This window comes from Numida meleagris, chromosome 3, assembly GCF_002078875.1.
Source record: "Numida meleagris isolate 19003 breed g44 Domestic line chromosome 3, NumMel1.0, whole genome shotgun sequence".
NCBI lineage: Eukaryota > Metazoa > Chordata > Aves > Galliformes > Numididae > Numida > Numida meleagris.
This window is the reverse complement of record NC_034411.1, coordinates 50,034,281-50,059,887: the sequence shown is the minus strand read 5'-3', so window position 1 is coordinate 50,059,887 and position 25,607 is coordinate 50,034,281. Positions and strand designations below refer to the sequence as shown.

Here is a 25,607-nt window from a genome sequence, read left to right as displayed (position 1 = left end):
TTGTCTTCTGACTCAGTCTCAGTCTCCTATTTACACCACTCAGGCACCATCTGACAATCCAGAGGCTCAAACCTTATGGGCATGTTTGCACATCAGCAGTGTGAGCTGAAGTGGCAAGAATTTAATGCCAGCCCAAGAACTGACTGGGTGCAAAGAGGCCAAACTCAGATTTCCCACCATGATACATGATATTCAGAGCTCATGGAAACATCAGCTTCTTACTATACCCGCCGAAGCTCCTCTCCGGCAAATGGAGAACTGTCCAAAACTAGCATCACAATAAAGAGAAAATACAAGCTTCAAAAGCACCAAAAAGGTCATTTGGCATTATATAAAATACTCAAGCATCCTAAAGTAGATTCCGAAATGCACAAGTAGTTGCAACACATTTTTTTCTCCTTTTGTTGTAATGGCAATTTCTTTAAGAGTCTCCATACCCAACTTATTCCCAGATTTTTTTACTTCATTATTTGAAAGCAATATAGCACCGCTTCAGAAATGTTACAAAGTCAAACCTGTTGGGCATTCTGTAGAAAGCAAATTCTTGTTAACATGCAAAGTTTCTCATCACACTAGCTTCTGTTTCTGCATCTGCAATGTTAATTTTTGAAGATGCCAGCATAAAGCCGTTCTGCATTCAATGTCTATTTTTAACATGATTACAAAGTATCACACTAGCTATTTTTACTGGGTTTAAGTGCATGAAGTTATCCATATTTCTTATAAATATAACTCCTTGTATAAATGAGAATATAATAAAGTTATTTCATATATTTGCATAAAATTTACACCAAGTTTTTTTCATGATCTGTAAAATATTTGAAATGAAAACACATCCTCTCCCTCACACAGATGCATTTATAAGAAAATCCTTCTTTCCTTTTGTTAAAATTTAACTTGATGTGGCAAATAGTTGTCTCTGATGACACACAAAATATTTAGAGCAGCCAAAAATAAGAGCACAACTGTCTTACAGCGGACTCCTAGAAGAGGAGTTGCATATACTCTAAAATTTCACCTCTTAGCTACACTTACCTTTCATAAGGAGGTATTTTTAAAATATTGAAGATACAAAGTAAAGATGACTGTATTAGTACAAGATGACTAAACTTCATTTAGAGAAGACCATGGGCTAAAGAAAATATTTCTAACCAATACAATTAGAAATCACAAGGAACTAAAGGAAAAGTTGCATTCATGCTACCCTGGTGCACAGACAGTTTGATTCTTGGCAACTGTCAACATACCAGGATTTAACTGAGCACCAGGAGCAGAGACAAATAGTTCTCAAAATCATTAAACACAGCTAAACCTAATTGCACTGACAGGCATACCGATTTTCTGAGGTCCTCTATTCTTCTGTCAGCAGGACACCTACATACTACAGAACCAACAATTGCAGGGACAACTTGCCACTGCCACATAAACAGTATTTTAACAGAGTTTGTAAATGTACTGCAGCAGAATGTGTTAGAAGTGTAATATCTCTCCTTGGTAAATGAAACAGAAAATAAACTGAAAGGAGGTTTTCAATAAAGGTATAAATGGGGCATCCCAGAGAATACAGAGCTGACAAAACTCATGAGCATCTAGAATGGATAGTTCTTGACATTCATGTCTTTTCAATAAAATTTTATAATTGGAAGAACAGTTTCTATTTCTGGAATGAAATAGTCCTCTACTGTCTTTCTAATTCATTTGTTAACTCTAGGGTGAAAGACAAACATAAAGCTATTCTAAATTCATTCATTTCTTGGACTACAAAAAAAATGAATAAAAGAAAGAATGAGCACAAGTTTGAATGTACTACACATGCAACAAAAGACTTTTTTCTTTGAGATTACTAGGGAAGTGCCTTCCTGTATGTTTCAGTTAAGATGATGTTTAACCCTAGCTTGGTATAAGATAAAGAAAATAATAGCAAAAAACAGACAAAAATGTTCCAAATGAAAACATTAAAATCCAGAAATCACACATGCAAGCATTTAAGATTGTTTTTTATTTACTTACATGTTATGGGACAGAAATCAACCAAACTTCAAAGGAGTCTGCTCCCTCAGAGCCACATAATTACATCTACAGCTGTTGTCAGCTGGGAAATGAGCATGTCTGGCTGTCTCTCCTCTGAAATAATCCCAAGCTGCCTGTTGTTCCAGGCTGTGCTCAGAACCTCTCAGCGCCACCAACGTCCTCTCCACGAAGCTGCGGCTACAGATCTGCACTCCCCCATACTTTGCGTAACACCAAGGTGTCTGCACTACTGCTCTCCCACTGGCATGGATCAAGTTAGCAATGCAGGAAACAGAAGGCAAAGGGGAAGGAAAAAAAAAACAAATCCAGATGCTGTGCTTTTAGAGGCTACACAATTTCCTCAAGCTAGCTTTTATTAGCAATAGCTATTGTTCATCTGGTGAGCAGTCCCAAATTACAGCTATAAAAACAGAAATCATTTTTTTTATACCCAATCACTAAAGCACGTACAGTATATACTACTTCCTAAATTCACTGTGTGGTTTTTAATTCTCCATTTATTGGAGAAATCAGAAGGGTCAGACAAAAGCTCTGACAGTAATAGGCACTCTCCAACAGAAAGGCGGCAGTCAATTACAAACCATTTGCAGAAATTGTAGAGCTGTCACAGACTCGTTTACAGCTGCAGTTCAAGTCAGGCTGCCTTTGATTTGCCAAGCCATTTCTCCTCCCTTGCACCTCAAAAACTAGGACAACTTCAAATAGTTTTTAATGAAATGACACTAGCAGACCTGCACGCCAGCCCAAGGAGTGAACTGCAATATGGTCTGGGCAGTTACTCCAACAAACTGTGAGCAAGCCATTAATGCTGACAGATGCGATGGTTTTTCAGCCGGAGAGAGGACAGGGAGCAGACCTGTCTGTTTTCCCCTCTTTCTTTTCAAACTACAACCACAGCACATAATTCAGAGCATCAGAGCAAATGTAGCACGTTCAGAGCAACAACTACTCTAAAAGAATTGTTCCCTGTGTATTTAAAGCCTGCTGAACACTCCCTAGTTTTCCATCATTTGCTGTATTCAACACAGACAATCAGGGGTGACTGATAAACAAAGCCTTTGTTTCTCTGCTAAAGCAAAGTTGAAGCTTCAGAGCCCCCTCCCCTCCAGCAGGATGGGTGCTCAGTCCCCTATATGCCTGCATGGCATGCTGGGGGTGGCATGCAACACAGGCAAGCAGGGCACCTCACAGCACTAGAGATGCAGGGGGGACCTGGCCAAGCATCAGCCAGCTTACACAGCCAGGTGCTGCCTAGATGTCACCTCTCCTGGGCTCTCACAAAGGTGGCAGGTCCTTTGACTCTGACTGTAACAAAATGTAGATGCCCTAGAACAGAACAGTAGAGAAATCTGCATTGTCACTGGAAGTGCATCCTAAGGGGAGAAAAATCCCCCTAGGATTTATTCTTTACGGTTGCAAAGACGTTTTGGAAGCATAATCACAGTGGAACACAAGATAGAAATTATCTCCATGGGAATCCTCCATGAAAAAAAGAGATGGGCTAAAGGCCCCAAATCACCAAGCTTCTCCTTACTCTCACAGAAAACTGCATAAAGTCATCTATATTTGACTGAAGGAGACCACAAAAGAATTGCAAACAAAAAAGACCATCAGTTCCTCTGGGTACGGTATCGCTAGAGGGAAAATGCATCTTCTTCATTTTGGTCTTCTGAGATTTTACATTTTGCTTTATCTCTAGCTTTCTGCCTTTCCTGTCTTATCTCTGCCCACCTATCTAAATATTCCATACAACCAGTAATGCATTCCTGAACTATATAAACTTATTTTCTGTTATGTAATTGTGTAAGGCAAGTGTTAGCACACATGTGATTTGAGGTACAACCAACTCACTAACAGAAGTAACAAAAACACTTCAGCTGTCAGAATGGCAATGCCTACTAAAGTGCAGAGACATGAAAGCTACCCATGCTAGCAGCTGGGGGGTTCAGAATAATATGCACTTGAGCCGGACACAGAGTGCAATTTAACTGAGATAGAGGAAAAAGGGAAAAAAACTGCTCTCTGAAGACTGATATATTCAAAGGTAGACACTAACTGTGCGGGTTCCTACCTCACTCTCCAAAGCCCTGACTGAGAAAAGGCATGAGCATCCATTATTTCAGCTGAAGTTAAACAGTAATTGTAGACGCATAAAAGGTTCTCCAAATAATATAGCAGGAATCTCGAGGATCCTCAGAACTGCGTCATTTAAAGTCTGCAGTCCAGCCTGAAATTATTCACGTTAAGTAAGTCTGGCTTTGGTCAATGCAATCTTAATAAGCCCTAATAGAATCAGCATAGAAAAAAAAAAAAGGAAAGAATTAACTGAATCAGTTAAAAAGCTGTACTAGTTTCATCACTCTCTGGAGAAGTGGGTTCAAGCAACACAGAAAGAGGAATTTGACAAGTCTCCATCTTTTTGCCATTTGCCCCTATCCTAACACTTTTGGAGATGCAGCAGCTATTCCTGAGATGCTGACCTGTCAGCATGACCTCAAGACAGTAAAACACTAAATACAGCTAATATGCATGCATCTTTTTTCCCAAATTAGTGTCATATATTATTTTTTTTCCCCCCACAAAACACAGAGTGTTAACACTGAGACATCTCTACCTTTCCATTTATAAAGATTCTTATGTCAGGTATGTACTTACCCTGAAAGGTGGATCAGCCTTCTCCCTGTGTGGTACTTGGTCCAGAGTGCCATCAGTACTGCTCCTTTTCAAGCTGGATGTGACATCAGGTACATTAATAAAATCTGCATTTGAGAGAAAACAAATAATTTAGAGGGTTACAGGAGAGGAACAGGAAAAGTATTTGCTTTTATCTGCAGACACTTTCAGTGCCTAGTAGAATCTTTATAGGGTGAGATAAGGAATACAAGATTTGCCACTCACCCCGGCCATATGGAAAATAACAGAAGAGGTCAAAGTAAAGAGAAGCTGTGCCTGAAAATTCTGCTTTCAAAACAATGAGCTGGACATGTAAGACCCTGTGAAGCAACATGCATCTCTGATCTATAAAAACAAGCCTCATATTCTTGCTCAAGTAGCATTATCTATAATCAGCACACTGTGCTAAGACAACCAATGAGGATAATTAAATGCACTCAGTAGTTCTCCTTGGATGAACATGCTATTTGACATGACTTGGTCCTGAATCCCTTGAAGATTTAAAAAGAAAAGAGACTTTTGGCTTGGAACAAGTACTATAGTTGATAATACTGACAAAACCTCTTCCCATTACTAACAGTTTACCAATTTTACTAAATTTGGAGTCCAAGTACAGGGCATCTGGCACAATGAAAAAACAGAGTAGTAGGGAATGTCCTACTCTACCTATTGAGAGGCTGTATCTCATTTATGTGTAAACTCAAGATCCATCAAACAATGCTGAACATTCATATAAAAATAGTCATTTTCTCTTTACATTTCCTCAACTGGCAGCTTAAAATCTGCAGTTTTTTTTTATAAAAAACTATCAGAAGTGAAGCAAATTCCTCAGTTTTTTTTGATCAGCAGTATTATCAACCCGAGTCATTAAAAAACATAAATCAGATACCAAAAGAGTAATGAGGATTTTTAGGTAGATCATACTACCTCATATTACAAAACAGTAATAAAATGAAGGTTTGTGGGGTTTTTTTGTTGTTTTTGTTTTAATGTGCTGCTTTGTTTTCTGTCCTGTAAGCCTCTAAGATATACCTCACACCACATTTTCAAACTTTTCCCTCAACACCCACAAATGCAGGAGATTTATTTTTATACAAAAGCTGAGATTCTCATTTAAATGCTGACTCCAAAAACTAAGTTGATAATGGGCAAAAGTATTATTTATCTTGTAATAAAATCATGAGAGCTAGAAATAATGCAACTGTGAAGGACAACACTCTCTCTCCACTTGGGTGTTTAAACCCTGAAGTGAGGCTTTTTCTGCTGTTTTTATTTTTAATGTGAGGTAGTTGTTGTATCCTCTGCATCCTCTGATTTTGATGGAGAGCAACTGACCAGATTTCCCTTCCCCAGACAGCTCAGCCATGCCTTCGCTTTCTGGCTTCAAATTGGTTGAGGACAGGGACTTGCTGCTGGCCTGTCCCCACCAAGCAGCTCCTGTTAGCAAGGATTCACAAACAAGGACTGAAGCAGAGAGGAAGTGGGAATTTTAGACCTGAAAGAGCACCTTATAGCCCACAAGGAGCTTTCCTGGGAAGACAAAACATGGCAGAGAGACTTCACAGGAAAGTCAGAGAGAAAGATGCAAATGTTGCTTTCTCCTTTGGGGATAGCAGGAGGAAGTAACTCAGTCACCTTGATATGTCCTTTTTCACGTGTTATTGAGGTACCTATGTCAAGTGTGGTGTCAAGACTGACAATTTCCACTCAGATGCCAAACACTTGATTACTCTGTCCTTTCTCTAACCATTTAGGACCAGCGTTCCATCACTTTTCTCCTCTCAGTCTTCTGTACCTTTTGCTTCTGGAGTCAGGTGTAGCTTCTGATGTCTCAGAGCCCCTGAGGCACCCTTGCAGAAACAACACATTTTACACAGCTCCACCAGTCGCACATCTTCATTAAGAAGTTAATAAGAAGCCTACCTTGTCTACTTATTTTATTATGTTTTTACCCTTCTTCCTCAACCATGTGTGAATAATTTTCTTATGCCTTCTGGAGTTCTAAAGTCATATTGAGCCTCCCTTCCGTATATGGGTCCACATGAATGCCCATTGACTTCAGCCACTGTCAGCTCCTGGGTTCACAAAAAGTAAGCCAACTCCTAAAACATTACTTGATTTCATTTGCCATTTGGGCTCTTTTTACTTGTATCCTGTCTTTCAGTGCAATTTTTCCCCCTACTTTCATACAGCATGCGCCTGAGATTGTCTGCTTTTTTTCATTAGAGAGCTACCTGAGGTCATACTCTAGATCTTTTATACCACTGGGAAACTTATATCCTTTCCCTGATTTACAAAGTGAACATTAATCATAGAATCATAGAATGGCTTAGGTTGGAAAAGACCTTAAAGATCACCTAGTTCCAACATCTCTGCCATAAGCAGGCTGCCCAGGGCTCCATTCAGCCTGGCCTTGAGCACCTCCGGGGGTGGGAGGCACCCACAACTTCTCTGGGCCATATGTTCCAGTGCCTCACCATCCTCTGAGTAAAAAATTTCCTCCTAAAATCTATCTCCCCTATTTTAGTTTAAAGCTATTATACCTCGTCCTGACACTACTGGACCATGTAAAAAGTCAGTCTCCCTTCTGCTTATAAGTTCTCTTTAGGTACTGGAAAGTCGCAATGAGGTCTCCCTGGAGCCTTCTCTTCTCCAAGCTGAACAAGCCCAACTCCCTCAGCCTTTCTTCATGGGAGAGGTGCTCCTGCCCCCCTGATCATCTTCATGGACTCCTCTGGACCTGTTCCAACAGCTCTGCATCCTTTCTGTGCTGGGGGCTCCAGACCTGGACACGGTAGTCCAGATGGGGCCCCATGAGTGCAGAATAGAGGGGGATAATCACCTCCCTCACCCTGCTGGCCACAACATATTAGTTCTTTACAAAACAGGAAGTAAGTGAAACTAACCTATGTAAGCAATGAAGCAAAAGCAGAAATGTAAAAAGATGTCAGTAAGGTAAAACAATCAGTAGATACCATGAACAGATCAAATCAGAATAACAACAGCCAAAGCAGGCAGGAAAATATTATCACTTTTTCCATATAATCTATCTTTTCTTTCCTTCACTCTTGTCTTTGTTGTTGCTTTTTTTTTTTCTTCTTGTAGTCTCTTGGACTGCCAGATTTAGATCTATATTGTCTTGACCATTTTTATAGCATTTGCTATTGGCACAATATGTTTCTGATTATAGTTAGAGAAAGCAACATTAAATGTCATTTTAAATAGTAATAAATAAAGAAGTTACATGGAAAGGATCCAAAGTGAAAAAGGACATCCTACTGTACACTATATGCCAAACTAACACAGAGAGGGAAGGAAGGAAGCACGGCTTGTTGATCAGTTTAGCATCCATATCCTGTCTCCCTTTTCTCCTTTTACTCTGGAAGCAGACTTCCTCTGGATTTGTTCATACACATCATTGAACTATTCCCAAAGAGCAGAGAAGCATCAACATCAGCTGCAAAGCTAAAAAACAAGTCAAAGGGTGAAGAAAAATGTACACTGCCTTAAAGAACGTGAAACTTCAAATGCAAAGCCTAAGGACACAAGCAGAATATTGAAATTCTTGTAACTGTGTCTTCTTTAAACTTTTACATTTGGATTTAGCTCTACTACGGGATTCATATAGCAAAGGTCATCAAAAACTGTAATGTAAAACTGTTACTTTGCAGGCTGTGGTAGCCACTATCCTTTCAGGATAGCAACATAACCACAGAGAGCATGTACAACATTCAGAGAAATGTTATAGCCATGCAAGTATAAAAACTGTTTCAGTATATAACATTCTGGATCTTTGCTGAAAATTAGAACAGAAAAGTATGTAAGTAGATACATATTCCTAAAAATTATCTAAACAGAAGGTCAAATTACCATTTCCTGGCAATGGTGTTTTCTTCTTAACCATCTCTAAATTACTTACCTCACTACAATTACACTACTAACTGGTTAGAAAAAAAAACTGACTGCTTTGTTGGAACTACATTGCCTAGGAGACATCCAGCATAGTAATGTGGAGTATCCTATTACTAGTTCTTCCTATACATTACCACTACAGTAAATTTATCCTATTGATACGCTTTTAATAGACCTATCTGGAAGAAGAAAACAACTGGTGATGTTAAGTTAAACAAAACTTGGTTTCAATATTTTAACATACAATTTTTCTTTGCTGCAGCATGTGATGCTGAACTTCCCTTTGTCGTATTTACACACATAGACACTCATGTACAGTGAGTTCAAATGTATACGCCTTCCATCTGAGAAGGACATAAACCTCAGAAGCAGATAACTGCTTCTTATTTAGCAAACAGGAGAATCTCCAGATGCTAAAATACAAGTCAGCTTGCTGTAAGTAAGCTAAGTAGCAGCCTCAGATAAATGATAATATCCTCAGAATAGCACATGGACAAAACGGCATTGTGTGAAAACTACAACATATGACATGTGCAACAAGCCTTTTGCTTGCTTTCTAGTGATGAATGACCAAAGCATTAAGAACTGATGATCATTTTCAACTACCAACATCATCACCAAAGAAGAAAGTGTGGCGTGTGTATGAGGGTTTGGACCAATAAATGCAAATGTTCTAAAGGATCTTCCTCCCCATTGCCATTACTTCTGCAATATTGTGTCTTGCTGGCAGGTGGATACATGACTCTTAATCATTCAAGACAAACAGTGAAGAGAAAGAAATAGTAATGTGACACTAAAAACTGAAAGAAAACATACTTCCTATGTCATGTTTCTCATTACTAATTACTTGGTTTAAAGTGGGCATGGTCTGAACAGATGGGACAATCAGTGAGAAAAATAAACATACAGAACATTCGAGAGCTCTGTACACCTACAGAAATGTCTCTTCAATGTCTCTGTGGTGATACACGTACAAGTGGTCAATATAGAAGACATTCAAATATTTGTGAGTGATGACGTACAACGGAAACATCCTCCAATAGATATGTGAGACAATAATAATCTATGCTACAGTCCTAGTCAAGAAACCAAAGGAAACCAATTGGAAAATATCAACATCCAGCAATTCAGTTACCATAAAGAAGTCATCAACAAATTCAAATGTTACTAATCTCCTTTTTCAGATCAATTAACAAAGAAACCTTAATTACTTTCTAGTCAGTGTTGCTCTTACCACTTCAGCCACTGACTGCAAACAAAGGCAAAATTACCATGGGGAGAAAGTGGGAACTGAGAATCCTGCTTCTTTTATAATCCTTCTTTGTAATACTTTGAAACATGTTCTGTTTTAGATTTTTCTCACCAATTTCAAAAATGTGAAATACTTGTCTTAAGCATGTCAAGTGTTATCAAGAGTCAAGCACTATGTAGGTGGTGTAACCAGCCCCTTTTTCAAACTACAAGATGGTGTGTTTCCATCTGCCACTCTAGTGACAACAATAAATTGATAAAAAAAAATTCTTCTAGATCCACAAGAGAAGGTAACACAGCAAAATTAAATGTACCCATTCTCTCACTCCAAGACATGCTAAGAGTGGTGCAGGGGCATCATTTTCAGCTCTTGGCAGCAGCAGCAGTTTCGAGCATCCCTTTATAACTACCCTCTGCAAGTGAAGAGGCACTCTGACAGGTACAGACAGCCCTGACCTTGATAAAAATAAAGCCACAAAAGTGATTTGGAAAATTGGTTTTCCATTTTGCCATATTCCCAAGATTTCAAAAACCTTTGCTTGGCATCAGAATGAAACTGTGTTCTGTTATTAAATACCACAGAGCAAAAAGAAATAGTTTGACATCAGGATATTAATCCATGATGTAGGACAGAGAGATAAAGTCCCTTGTTCTGTCAGATTCAGGCAGGTATCTGAACCTGGGTCTGTCTCAGCTAAGGTAAGTTGCCTATTAACAGTAGATAATCCTTTGAGTCCTTCCTGGTGTCTTGCTTATGGTAAAAAGCTGGTCTCATAGGATACAAGTGGCCCAGGTTAAAACCTGCCTGTCTTCAGCAGGAAAAAATGAACAGGAAACCAATTACTGAATAGAAATGACCATATCTGAGGTAGACGCAAACTGAGCTGCACTCATGCACAGCAGAATACTAAATTTTCTTTATCCTACAACAGTTAAAACTTGGTGTATAAAATTGAAACACAAGAGGAAGGATTTTCATAATGATCCAGATGCTGATGGGGAAGACAGGATGATGCTACGCATCTGGCGAATAACAAGTAATTCCTATTTTTAAAGGAGTAAAAATGTTGGGGGAATCTATTGTAGGAAGTGATCTTCCTAGTAACCAAAGGCTTTCACAACCAGATGTTTAAGGAATCAAAGCTTTAAAAAAAAAAAAAACCACAACACCCTTACACCTTTATAATATCTCAAGGGATATCATTTCCTAAAATGGAAAAAAATAGGAACTAAAAAATGGCAGTACTGGCTAGCAGAAAGTACAACAGGAATTACTACAATTAAATACACTGATCATTCAAAGATAATACATATCATTAATTAAGAGCATGACAAGAATACCATACAGAAGATGCAAAATGACCTGGAAGATAGAGCCACAGTCCCAGAATGAAATCGTGCAGGACATTTTTAAGGACCAATAAGAACAATTTTTCCTATAAGCCATGGCTCATCAGTTGGAAACATGAAAGAATGAAAAGTGTGGGAGTGTGGAGAAGGGGGTAAAACCACGAAGTTTTAAGTTAAAGCTACCTAAGCAAAGATCAGGCCCACATCAGTTATAACACTGGCCAGGAATTTGCCTATGCAAAGAGTAAGGAGAAGACGGGCATTTAAACATCTCGTGGATCAATCTCTGAAACAGGCTTATCCAGGAACAAAGGATGCTAATAACTATCCTATTTTAAAATATAATAGAACAACTCTATGAACAAGGCTGTTGAAAGCCTCAACTAGCAGAGGACTGGATTCTGTGAGTCTGGAAATTCTGTTCCATTCCTTGTGTCTCTGTCACTAATGTAGCATTAATACAGTTTGTGAAAGTTAAAGCACTAGTATAGTACATGAAAACTAACTACAGCTACACAGGCACATAGAGAGAAGACTGTCTGTCAGTAGAGCACAGAAATATTTTGTTTCATTAGTGCTGGTGTGTAAGGATCCTGGCAAAGAGCATCAAAGACTAAGATAATGCTTATTTCACAAGTGGACATAGGTGATGAAACCCTACTGTCAATGGCCATCCTGCACCTCAGTTGCTTGCTGATTCCAACTTAGATGTTCATTATTAACTCTAGCTTTTTTTTCTGCTGCAGTCTTATCTGGTTGTAGTTCTCTGGCACTGGGGAAGGAAATGGTTCTCCCATTTCCCATTCTCTTAATTGAGGATTTTTATCTACAGTAGATAGATGTTTCAGATGTAAAAAATACATGCACACACAAAGCTTCAACCAATTACAATGGTCTTGGTCTAGTCTGTATAAGACAGATATCCAGATCCCTGATTAGGGCAATTAACAGCATTTTTAAACACTGGTGCTGTCTGGCAGTTTCAGATATATGTTCCAAAACAGCAATAAATTGGATAGCAACTTAGATATAAGAATATCAGTATAAATTTCAAGCTTGAAAAAGTTAGAATTCAAAATTATAAGGAATTATAGAAGGTTCTATCCTCTGGGAAAGACTGTATTCAGTATTTTCACTAATTCTCTAGAAACTGTTAGTGATAAATAATATCTATCTGTAGGGTTCTACTACAAAGAGTTTCTGTTAACATGCCTACACGGTTAGGATGGAAATAAAAAAATATATTTGAGCAATAAACTTAGCTGAGGTATGGAAAGCTGCTTTCTTCATTGCTGCGTGAATGTTACTATCAAGAGAAAAGCAGATTTACAAGAGAAAATAACAAATATTTCTGAAACCCCTGGTGCAATGAATACTAAAGCCCAAGTCAAATCTCAGAGAAGTACAAAGTCTTGGTGGTCTTAATTCCTTCAGACCCACTGAAAAGCAGGGAATGGTGACTGAAGCATTCCAACATTGCCTAGAGTCATGAAATATCAGTGTGCTGAACTCTAAAAATGCTCCCTTGGAGAGTAGTACCCATAACCTCAGTTAAATAACTAGCCTGGCAGGTAGAATGCATGTGCTATTTATCTTGGTCTGATGTTACTAAGTATATTTCAGGTTTTCAACAGTATATTTACTCTTTTGTAGTGAAGTTAAGAGATAGGTATGTAAGCATTTCCTTCTGTTTCCTGTTTCTTTCTGAAATACTCCAACAAATATCTTTCAAAAAGTAACAGTTGGTTCCAAGGAATTATAAAATGGCTTTAAAGAGATGTTCTCACAATCTTTGCTGAAGAAGGCATTCAAATTTTGCAGGAGAGAGTTCTGGGTTCACTAATTCTGTTATGAATAATTCATATGTCTTGCTTATTTCAGGATCAGATCTTTGAGTTCTTTGGTTCACATTATCCCCTAAGACCAGGATGGAAAGAACTTTTGGCAGGCCCTTTATGCTCCCAGGGCACACTGCTGACTTTTGTTCAATTTGCCGCCAACTAGAACCCCTAGATTTCTTTGTGTAGGGATGCTCTCCAGCCCCTCATCTCCACTAGGTAGTAAATGTAAAACAGTAAGGTCAGCATTCCAATAGCATGGATCCAAAGTGTAGATTCTTATTAATCTCCAGTTAAGTTTTACAGAATTATGGAATTATTCATGTTACATAAATTCCAGTTAAAATTACTGAAGAGAGCTAAGTGTTTAGCTACTGCATAGTGCCAGTTCAATTGTTTCCCTGCAGTTGGTACTCACAGGCAAGTATTACTACTTAAGCGCTCAGAATCCACTGCTGGAGTAAATTCAAAACAATTCTGCAGGCAATAACTGTGGTTATTAACTGTGCTTTTCTGCTTTTCTGCTGCTTTAACCAACATTTCAAAAGGTAGTGAAATACTAAATTTATTACCAAATAAAAGCCTCTTCCTCTCCCATTTAGGAAATTTTCAAGTTCCTCAGAAAGCCTCTAGCATATGTTTAGATACTGACTATCTCAAACTCTTGCTAAATTAACACAACTTGACTCTACTAATACTAGTAAATAAAGTTTCTAGAAAATGAAAACTAAACAAATTAGAAAAACACACCAAAAATACACCCAATTTTATCATTCAGAACATTTTCCTTTCTGCAAGATATATTGGCTTCTATCACTTGGTCGTCGTAAGCATTTCATAACTGGCTGGAAGGCATGTTCTCAGTTCAGCTGACTCTTTGGTGTAGCTAGAAACTTCACTCAGTAATACATTCAAGATGTTAAATCTGGAAAGATGATTATAATGCAATTGTCATAACATCAGTCTTCCTAAAAAGTGTTCTTAAAAATGTGATTAAGAGATGCCTGTCACTGACAAGACTGTTACCAAACAAGGTTTGCAGTTACTGGCCAGACAAGAAGGCTCTACTCGCAGCCTCTCTCATCCAGATGTTTTGGTTTCTGCAAGCAAACTGTTGAAACATCAGCAGGTGCTCTGTATGCTTGCCAAAGGACAGCACAACCAGGGTTCTTCTTATTGCAGATCTGATAAAGCCTAGAGAGAGAGAAGCTCATTCTTCAGGCAAGAGTCTGAAATACTCAAGTAGTATATGTCTCCCTTGTTCTCATCCTCCAGCAGGAAAAGAGATGCTTGTTGTTCAACCACTGCACATTTTCATGTTCATAAAAAGCCAGTATGTTTGTGCAAATATTCTTGTACCATACAGCTTTAGCTATGTTGGGCCACATGCTGAACAGTGGCTTAGCTCCAGTCAGCCACCTACTTCTGCAAGTGTGACTTTCTGTAGGCTGCTTTATGTTCTTTTCTTCTTCTACTTCTTTTTTTCCCAAATATCTGCATAAACATCCATTTTGAAATTAGAGCAGAGTCTTTTAGAACCCTTGGGAGTCCCTTTGTTGGTTAACTGTTCACCATGAAACAAAGTAATTTGACTCACGTATCAATTCAGTAATCAATAGGAGATACAAATTAGCAACATAGTAGGAAATAACTGCCTATGTTTCTGAAGCAATGCCTGATTAGCCCCTGAATTTCAATATGTTTTTATGGAGTTATTTAACTTGCTAAACTTTCTCTGTACAAGTATCTGCCAGTCAGACAACTGTTCAGGCTTTCCAGTTTTAATTTTAACACTTTGCACTGGCTTCTCAAATTGCCACCAGAATACATGCATTTCTTAAGTGCACATTTCTAAACATCTTAGAGTCTCACTGAAGGTTGTTGAACATGCAAGGGTGCTGCCAGTGGCTCTCCTCTTGATTGCTGTGCTACTGCTCAGTCGTTATCTGTGCCTAGCAGAGCTGGACAGCAAATGGAGTTGGCCAAGTGAACCACCTTAGAGGAACATTTTCTCCTCCATCTCAGAAATGAAATCAGACAGTAAAAAGCAAAAAAAGAAGAAGTAATTTAACAGTTAAGCAAGAATTTGGGGCTGGCTTAGACAGTTTTTATAATTACCCAATCTATTTTACCTCTATGAAACATACAACACCATCTGCTGTTTGATATGTTTTAAACATGCCAGAGGCATGTGGATGTCTCTATCATTATCAATGCTGTCTGTATTGTCAGTCTACAGGATTCAGTAGGATGGGTAACATCATAATTTATGCCTATGTGTTGCCACGGAGGCAGAAGGTGCAGCTACACAGGGTTTAATGGAGTTTACACCAGGAAAAAAACAACTTTGGGCCACTGACTTCATAGGGATTAAATCATAGCAGCATTTAGCAAAGCAGAACAGAATGCTCTGTCAGTAGAAAAGCACAATGAAGAGCATTTAAGGCTGTCCCATTTTAGAGCATAAACAGTCTTATAATTTGCAGCATGTGCATCTAGGAGGAAGCAAACAGGAGTGTTTGTCAAGTGCTAGTAAGAGCTCATTAAACCACCGTTCTTGGGAAACATTCTGTATTACACAACATGCAGCAGACAAGTGCTCCTGTGAGGAGATAAATGCTTCTTCGAATTAACTGCTACACTGTTAATAGTCTCAGGTGTCGTTCAGAGCTACAAATGTTCTTTTCCCAGTGATAGACCAGAGCACTACTCCAGAATACTTGCATTAACACTGGAAAAGCAGTCGCAGTGAAAGCCACCGTAACATTTTTCCAAGGCAACTTTGAATATACGCCTTATCTCTGAGCTCGCCTTGACACCCAGCCTCAGCATGTCCTCTTGTGCTTGCATAGCTTCCTGCTGAAGTAAATAGGGTAATGAGTGAAAACAGAAACTCAAAGTCATAGATCTTCACACTGATAACCAGTCACGCTGCACAGACAACAGTATGATTGTGCCGTGACACTGTTTTTCTAACATGTTCGCATCATGTAAACCATCAGACGTCTGGTATTGAAATCATCAGGAAAGAGCCAGCAACATTCAGGGACCTGTAAAACTAGCACACCTTCCTCACAGATCATCTAGCAGGGCTGTGGGAGTCCTCAGAAAGCTAAGAAGCAATATTCATCTCAGAGGATATTCATCAAAAGAGCTTCCTGTGACAGAATAAAAATAAACGGCTTTGGTTCCTCACAAGAACAGTCTCACAGCACCAGGAAGACCATGCCCCACAGCAAGTTTAAGAGAATTTAGACAAACAAACAGAAGGTAATTTGCAAAGAACTACATGAATAGGTTATATTGAAAATGTTTTCCAGTGTAGTTTTTACTTTTGTTTGCAAAATGCTTTGAATCTCAGCTTAAAAGAGGCTTACAAAATGCTCTGAAAATGATGGGCAAACTGCAACGTACAAGGCACAAGGAGCTAGTGCTTGTTATTGCAAGCAGCAAGTTACCTTCCCTTTCCTTCTGACTTTCCTTCTTTTCTTAAGGGACATGCAGGTCTTTCAGTCCCGAAAGGGCAGAAAGAACATGCAGGAACTGCTCCTACATTACATGTCAAGGCTCAGACACAAGCACAGATAGCTGGCTGCAGAGCCAGCCCCTGCCTTCTTTCTTCTCCCTAGGCTCAACAGTACCTGAAAGATGCTGAATGGAGAAAAGTTTTCTGGAGGAGTTGTGGTTTTCAAATTAGCTTTACAGAAACATTGAAACTATCCCTTGAAATACAGTTGAAATAGTAAGCACCCTGGGAGTCAAAATTAGACTTGAGGTCAACTGCTGTACTCTGCTTCTGAGTGCACTTGCAAACGTTAAAATCAGAAGTGGATTCTTTCTCGTAAAACAGAAGAGACACTTCTCATATGAGAGTTTAAACCACTGATCCTCCTCCTGAAGCAGTTACATTTTGCATAAATGACTGGTAGATATTTCATAGATGAAGTGCTGACAAAGAGCTTTCCACCACCAAAAGCAACTCTCTTTGCAAGCAGCTCTGCCTCCCATGCCTTCCCTGTTCCCATCCGCAGGTCCTGCTGCTTACCTGGCTCTGACCATGGTCAGACCTCTGTGCCCACCAGTTCAACTCACTGAGTTTGCAAGAAAAAAAAAAAAAAAAAAAAAAAAAAAAAAGGTTTGTCCTAAATTATCTTCGTTGAGGGCTTCTACAAGTGTCACTGCCAGCACAGGGGCAGGACCAGTGCCGGGGGCTGGACAAATGGGCCAAGGCAGTGCGGAGAAGGAGGAGGAGCAAAGCCTTCCCCTTTGCAGCCTTATGTTTTCTAAAAAATAATTATCATCATTTTTAAGATAGTTTCTTTGCCATTTACCTCTCTGATCCTCCCAGACAAGAACTCTTCCTCATGAAAACTTGTTAAAGCATATCCCAAGTGCCATCATCCCCCACTTTGCCCACTTTGTACTTCTTTTATTTTTTTAATCAAAACTATTTACAAATTAAGCCTGATTTCAACAGTGTCAGCTACCCAGAAATGACAGCTTTTTTTGGCAAAAGCCCACTTGCTGGGGAAAAAAAAAAAAATTGCCCAACTCTGACAGCAACTCACACGCTTTAATGGGTTTTCACACCTACTAAAGCTTCTGCCTCCTGCTTCAGCACTCTATAGACATACCGTGAACGCACATGAGGCCATCTTGGAAAACACAGTTTTCAATTCTTGTTCCTTCTCTGCTGTTTATTCCTTAAATATCCATGTCATCTTAAAAAGAGTTAATTTTTCCTCTACAGTCATAAGAATTCTACACCAATTCTCTCTTTTTTTTTTCCTACTATACGAATATTTGTTTACTTTCCTTAACACTGGATCCTGGAGCAAGTTTAGCTGCTCTGTTGTTTGGTTTTCCACATTTATAACTGTATTTTTTTAAAATATTTCAGCTCATTGCTTTTCCAGGATGAGTTTATTGCCAGACAAGTGGCTACGCAGCAACACAGTGTTGCCATGTGGAAGGTCAAATGATGTGACCACAGACAGCTCCAAGATACTGCCACAAGGATTTGGCACCCTCTTGGAAGGAATGAATCAATCCCACAGTAAAATTCCCTGGGAATGATTTTTAGGAGTGGAACAGTCAGTGACTGGAGAAAGTCAATCACTTCCCTTCTGTACAGTAAAATCTGCCAAAGTTTGGCATGAGGTATGGTTGAGTAACCTTTACACAGCAGGGTATGTATGAAAAGGCATTAATCAAGGTTCTGCAAAGCAGTTACAAAACCGCAAATAAATGTGGACAAACTATTTCCACCTGAGTTACATGAAGCCAGAGATTGAAAGTAAAATGTCTTTTGCTTTTGCCTGGTTGTTGTCATCTAGCACCAGACAGGGTACTACCACATGACTCTCAGAGTGCTGAAAATTTCCATTTTCCAAGCACTTTGTTAATTTCAGCTTATCAATCCTCACAATATTCTAGAAATATAAATAGAATTACTAATTTTTTAAAAGCAGGAAGGTGACAGCAGAAACATTAAGGCTTTTAATTCCAGGTATGTACCCTGGGACAAACTGTACTCAATTTTTGAAAAAGGAACCCCTCCACTGGAATTGACTGACTTTCAAAGGCACTGCCTTAGATAACAGACTCAAAATGAACAAACAAATATCAGAAATTATTTCCAAAACTGTGTTCTTAAGAGTGATTAACTCAACGCTATCAAAGGAAATAGAACAATATTAAAAAAAAATGATGAGAACTCGGCCTCCAAATTCCTGCTCAGACTACTAAGTACCCCTCTTCTTATCTAAAATCTTATTCAATTCTTGAGTAAGGAAAAAGAACACAGAACAGTTAAACCCTTTAAGATTATCTATTAATTCAAAGCAATGCCATTTTCTTCTGTTTTCATTTGAACCTCATCAGATGATCAGACACTAAGCTCTGATACTTGGTAATTCAATAAACATGGAAGTCCTTCTCACAAAGCTTAATTTTGAACTACTTTTCCCTTTCAGAATAAAATAAATCTCCCTTTGCTGCTTTTAAACAGAAAAGCAAATATACTGTGTCATTTTATACACTGGTGCTTAGTGTATAATACATACTCCAGTAATTTCCTATTATAATGGACTATTTACACAGGTTGCAAATTTATCCCTGAGGAATGATGAATCTAGTGGATGGACACATACATTTATTATATTGAATACTCCAGGTAATGCTGGCTTATGATATCAAGCCAGAAAACTGAATGATAGCCATGGTATAATTATGTAATTAATTAGCTCTATCATAATTTTTGTTTTATTACACTAACTTTTATGTGCCACCAGTCAATTTAATGGCATTTTAAATTGAACTAAGGCCCCTGAGAGAGATGCTACTTACAATATCGCAAATCTTGTATTCAGATTACTTTTAATTTCAAAAGATGACCTAATAAAATTGCTTTATAATTAAATTCATTCTGACAACTTCTCCTATGCAATTCTTTTCTTCTCTCCCATTTTTAATTATGAAAAAAAAAATCCAATCAGAAAACACTTGCCACCATAATTATATACAAAAAGCAGAGATCCTTTTTTCTACCTCTCCTTGCTATCCCTTGCACAACAGTGCACTCTGGCTAGCTTTCCTGTAGAACTTTACTAGCATCCCCCAGAGCACAGTGAGAAAACTGCACCTTTTTCATTCAAGAAACTGGAGTTGAATTTGCTTGTATATTGTTTGAAAAATAGTCAAGACATAGAAAAGATGGAGAGCAAATCCCCGAACACTTACTGTTTCAGACAGGCATTTACATGTATTCTAACAGTACAAGATGCATTCCTCATGTAAAGTAAGGTCAGTTAAAACAAGCTGGATCACTCCATGGTGCTTCGTAAATACACATCACAAAATCTCTCTTACTGAAGCATGCACACACCTGAAGCATGTCTCACCTGAGACATGGCAAACCCCCCAGAAGGGTTTCCCGCACAGCACACTCCCTGTGTACATCTGTCTGCCGCAGACCGGTGACACAGAGGACTGCACACTGCAACAGTGAGCTTGAATGGAAAGGATGCAAAGGTTTCTCTCCAGTTAACCTCTTACAGCAATTCCATGGCAGTGGGTCATCTTCTGTTCGTTGCTGAGACTTGCTTAAGGAAACTGATGGAGTTTTGCACGCTACCAATCCCTAGGGCCCTTCTGGCTCAGAGACACAGATATGAAGGCCCCTGGAAGTGACCAGTTTTACCCACAGCCTATCACGCAACTCCTCACAGCACTCCTGGGTGTTCCCTTCTGCAGACGCCTCATGCCAGAGACAACCAAGTGGCCTTGCACAAATCCAGGAGTGTTCACACTCAGGTCTGAGCCAGTTCTCTAACAGTGGGCTCCTTTGTAGGACTCTCTGCCCTAGGGAGGGGAAGGGTGACCATGCCCCTCCATGTGCCACCTATTTCCATCTGGAAAGGCAATCCAGGAGTGAGCACTAGCACCTTCTTTGGGGTTGGCAGGGCTGTGACATCTTCAAGGGGCAGTCCCTACCACAGAGGCTTTTGGTACCTTCATTGTCTAGTGCTCCTCATATGGAAACCCATTACATTCTGTCCCTGACACAGTACCGTTAGGATACAACTGAACTTCATTGAATGTTTAGTACAGCAGTACTGTACTGAATAAGAAATCCAAGCGGGTATGGTAGCAAAACAGTCTCTGTGAAAACTGTTTTCCTCTATGCAGAAATTGGCTATAGTCAACTGGAATACACTAGAGGTAGTATCTTAGGGTGGGAGCAGAGCTAAATGACTCATTTCTGAGGTGTTAATGATTATCACATTCGGGGTACCCTTAATTTAATGTACATAGTATTTCAGAATTTATAAAGCATGTTAAACACAGCAATAGATCTGCCTCTGAAAATCATCACATCACTTCAACCACCCATGCCTCGGAAATGGACGTACCGGAGACACGCAACATCACAGAGAATCGTGCCCAGCAATAGGGAATGGTGTGGCCAAGCAGATTAAAACAATGTAATCTTCCTGCAGAAATGCTCATATCTCATTTTATTTCTACTTTCTAGAAAATAATGAAATAACAGACCATATATGAAGCATAAATCGAATGTCAATGGTTTGCATTTGGGTTTCTCACTGAGGCACAAGCAGAAACAAGAACATAAATGAGTTCTTAAAAAATTGCTCTCAACTTCTTACCATTTGCTGTGTTCTTTCTGAAGTTATCTAGAAACTCTTCCAGGAGCTGTGACTGGTTTGGAGGAGGCAACAAACTTTTTGGATATCTGGAAATGTCACCATCTGATGACCAGGATGCACACAAAGGTTGCTGAGTCCCACAATGGCTCATTCTCAAAGTGAGCATTACACTTCTCTCTGAAAACAATAGCTCCATCTGCCTGAGGTCAAGATCAGACACAGACTCTCCATTTATGCTCAGGATTTCATTGCCTACTCGTAGCCCTGGGAACATGTGAAAGGAAAAGAAAAGGAGAAAAACAAGGATGGAATATAAAACAGAAAAGTCACAAACCAAACCTTATGCTGTTTCACCTTTTATTTTTATTTTCCACAAGTCTGTTAGAAGTGATGGAAGTTCTATATGTGCCATAAAAACACAGCTTGATCTTGTGTCTACTTTGATACAAGTTGCTTATTCCTAAAGATGCTAGAGAATTCAGAGTGGGAGGTGAGTGCAACTTTTGAAAAGATTAGAATCGAGTCACTTCTCATGACTCAGATATCCTGAACTCATTAAAAAAGATGGCCCATCAGCATACAGCACAATAATACGTATAACATTACTCCAGTCTGAAAGAACAAGAAACTAGTCACATAGATCCAATCATTCATGTAAAACTGGAATAACAGCAGATGGAGTCTTTACTAAGCTTTTGTATAAATTTAAACAGCAGCAACTGCTGTCTTTCAAGATTTGCAGCAATTAAGTGGTCATTATTCTCAGGTAGCTATTAAAACTTTGTTTTCCCCTCTCTGTTTTCCAGAGAACCAGAATTAACATGATCCTGCTGAGCTCAGAGAAATGTATAAAGAAAACTATTATCACGAGGGAGGCTACTTTTCACTGTTAGCAACAGTGTAAGTCTTGGGTCTTGGAGACTGTCAAAGCCCATGAGGTTCCCAGTGTGAGAAAATCTCTTCCTCCAGCCTGTTCCTTCATGCAAAAGCACTTGGTCGGATCGATGAATGCAAAATTTGTTTCAAAGGGTGAATTCTCCTAATTATATTGGAAGGATAATTCAGTTATTCTGTGTACATTATCTTTCCTACTATTACATATTTTCCATGGTCATCAGGAAAGAAAACTATGAATAGTAAAATCCAAGAGCCATTTCAGATAGCACTAGTAAATGAGTTATGATAATGGAGTGCAGTGTTAAATGTCAATATAGTACATACCTTCCCTGTATGCAAGTCCATCAGGGAGAACATCACTTACAAATATATGTGTGAGATGCTGATTTTCATCAACTTGAGCTGTGACAGCAAAACCTGAAGTAAAACAGGTTTAAATCAAATAAACTTTCTTGGAAATAACTCTTTTATTTTGTGCATTTAGTATAATTAACATAATCAGCAAGTTAATAATTCTCATGAGAAAGCACCCACAGACCATAGAAAAATTATCTCATTCTCAGCTATTTTTAGGACAGCAAAAGTTAACAGGACTTCTCGCCTTCCAGGAAATGTCATGCTGTGCCGTAAAAAGACAAATTACAGTTTGAAAAATATATATATTTTCTACCTTAGCCCCACAGGACATTTCAGTAACATAGCTCATCATTACAGCATGAGTTCCATGTGTCTATCAGACAGAGTTGTTTTAAACAATTCCAGAAACTGGAAACCCAAACTATAAAAGCAGCAAATCCAAATCCATACAGACCAATGAGTGAGCCCAGGAAAAAAAAAAAATTCATCCCAACAAACATGCAGTCAAAAAACAGCACAGGGTCACTTTACAAAGATACCTTTCCAAAGTATATATTTACTCTTAGGCATAAGAGTACACCTTAGGCATAAGAGACACCTCCTGTCAGAAGGTTAGTCAGAATTGACCTCCTCTCAGGCTGTCAGAATTAGTACCAAAGTACTGTAGTATTAGTGCTAAATCAAGTAGTACAAGTAGTAGTACAGTACCAAAGTACTGTAGTAGTACTGTATCTGTTGATACAGTGCCGACCTGTGCTGACGCAAAAAAAAAAAAAAAAAAAAAAAGGGCAGACCTTGACCACAGTCTGGTTGATAGTATTAAGCCTGGCAAAGGACATTTCTCTTCTGACAATTCCACACTTGAATAATTTATCGCATGCAGAAGATTAGACAATGTCCAATTTCCCAAACAGAGAAATAAGAAATGCATTTGCCAGAGTAAAATAACCAATCTGAGTCTTCTTTATAAAGCCACAAGTCTTTGCAGACTCAGATTTTGACAAAGTTGGCTCTAAAGATGGCAGAAAGCTCCTGAAGAGAGAAAGCAGGTAATGAGAATAATAAAAATTCCTGAGAGCTGTTTTGTTTAAACTTACCAAAATCAGTTATGTTTTCAGTCTTTGTAAGATGAATGTGATAAACATTTAATGGGCAAATTTCTATTTCATCATACACCTGTTGGAAAAAAAAAAGCAACAGAGGTGATAAAATTATGAAATTGTAAGCATCGAAATGGAAAGGTACATCATAGGAAAGAAATGAATACCATTTGCATCAATAAAGAGGCAAACTTTGGTATACTTATACAGAGAACCGTGCTACTCTGTGCAAGCATCACTGAAATCAGTGGGATCAAATGCAGAGTAAACCAGATATAGACAATCCAGTCTGGAGTTGAGACTGACACTTTGTGTCTGTACCAAAATCCCCACTTAAATTTTCAAACAGTTCTTGAAGAGAGTGTTTGTAGTGCCTAGCCATCTGAACGTCTGCACAGGCATGAACTGTGTGAACAAGGATGGCAGAATGCAATACATGAACAGCTTTAAAGTCTTATTTTAGATCTAAATCACACATATTCATAGGTGATAATTCAACTGTAGCTACAGACATCACTGAGCTTTATCTAAAAGGAGTCACACTTTCCTGGTCTACTATGTATTCGTATGGTTCAGGAGCACAATACTTAGTATTTTCATCAACCAGCCTTCTGAGTTGTAGACCATAATGCCTTGGCTCCAGTTGTTTCATCTAAGGAAAAAAGAATGGGGTTTGGAATTTATTATTTATTTCCAGAATCCAAGAGGACAAAGAAGTGACACACAAGCACATGCACAACCCTTAAGAAGTCATGCAAAAGTAACTTTAAACAAGCCATTTTCTAGCTATTTTTGTGGTATAAACAAAACTAGCTGCCTTGCTTCAAAGCTGATGTTGAAGTGCAATTTCCATTTTCCCTTAAAATTCACCCAACTCCTTTCATAAGTACTATGTCTTCGCTATTAGATTAACTGCACGTTGCTATATGTTTCCAAAGGTAATCATAACTGTTCTCTGTACTTTTGAAATTACACTCAGAACCATCCTTTTCTAGAACTACTTGTAATGACTGAGTTCTACTTAGCAACTTTTTCTTCTGATACAGAAAATGTATATGAATATATGGGCTGCTAGAAAAGGGGATCGGGTGGGAAGCAGATCCCCTAAGGGTTTACCTTTATTGGATTCTATTTTTATTGCTGGGTTTCATCTATGATCAGTTAGTTTCACCCATTGTTTTTCACCATATGACGTCAAAGCCAAAATCTAGTATCAACAGGAAGCCAGAGGGAGATAGGAATATTCCCAGAGAATATTAGCCTCAAAATGCCAAGCCTGTCAGGTAGGAGTTTCTCTGAAAACTAGGATGCTGCTGAGAGCACTGCACAAAACATTTCATTTTAACATATTAATAAAGCAAACAAGAGAAATGACTAAAACAGGAGGAATGACAGCATCCCTTAGGATTATTTAACCTCATTTACTCATCTCTGCAGCTAATGAAAACTAAATCTATTGAATAACTGGTAATCACTTGAGCATTTTATTATGTATAACAGTTTATGAGTTACATGTGTGCAGTATCCTAAATAATTGTATTCAAATGCACATTCTTTCTTCTATATGTGCTACCCAAAAGCCTCAGATGGAAAACAGAAATGAGAAAATTATAAAACCCATAATGCATGAATGAAGAAAAAAACCAAAAACCTTTGAAATGTATCCTTATAAACATAGTGTTCAAACATGTTTTGTTAAGAAGACAGATTCCTTACAATCACCAGAGCAGAATGAAAATATAAGAACCAGGACAGATGAGCACAAAGCAGTCAGCTTTAGAGAATGCTTATGAAAAGCTTTACACACAGAAGAGGAAGAAAAAATAAAACAGAAACATGTTTTAGAAAAAAATCAAATAATTTAAATCTAAATTTTCATCTGATACAGACATTGAAAAATTAAAAGCCAGCTTTAGAATTACAAATATTTTGGAATTATGGAGTAAGAGAGGTAAGGAATTTCATTTTCAACTTAATTTTATGTTTACAAATTTTATTTCATCATTCAGAGGTATTTCTTAAATGTTATT

At 38.5% G+C, this 25,607-nt stretch overlaps 1 protein-coding gene across 3 annotated transcripts in view; it reads right to left on the bottom strand.

Moving 5' to 3' along the window:
• TIAM2 (T-cell lymphoma invasion and metastasis 2) overlaps positions 1 to 25,607 on the bottom strand; it is a 92,917-nt gene that overhangs the window by 27,049 nt on the left and 40,261 nt on the right. For 2 of the 3 annotated variants that reach the window (XM_021391217.1, XM_021391218.1), the window contains 5 exons: positions 24,125 to 24,229; positions 23,575 to 23,653; positions 22,445 to 22,537; positions 21,224 to 21,487; positions 4,687 to 4,790 (listed from right to left, as the gene is read on the bottom strand). In XM_021391217.1, coding sequence (XP_021246892.1) covers positions 4,687 to 4,790; positions 21,224 to 21,487; positions 22,445 to 22,537; positions 23,575 to 23,653; positions 24,125 to 24,229 — 645 coding nt within the window. Of the gene's footprint in view, positions 1 to 2,010; positions 2,160 to 4,686; positions 4,791 to 21,223; positions 21,488 to 22,444; positions 22,538 to 23,574; positions 23,654 to 24,124; positions 24,230 to 25,607 lie in introns of those variants that run through there. The other variant, XM_021391219.1, reaches the window with a different exon arrangement.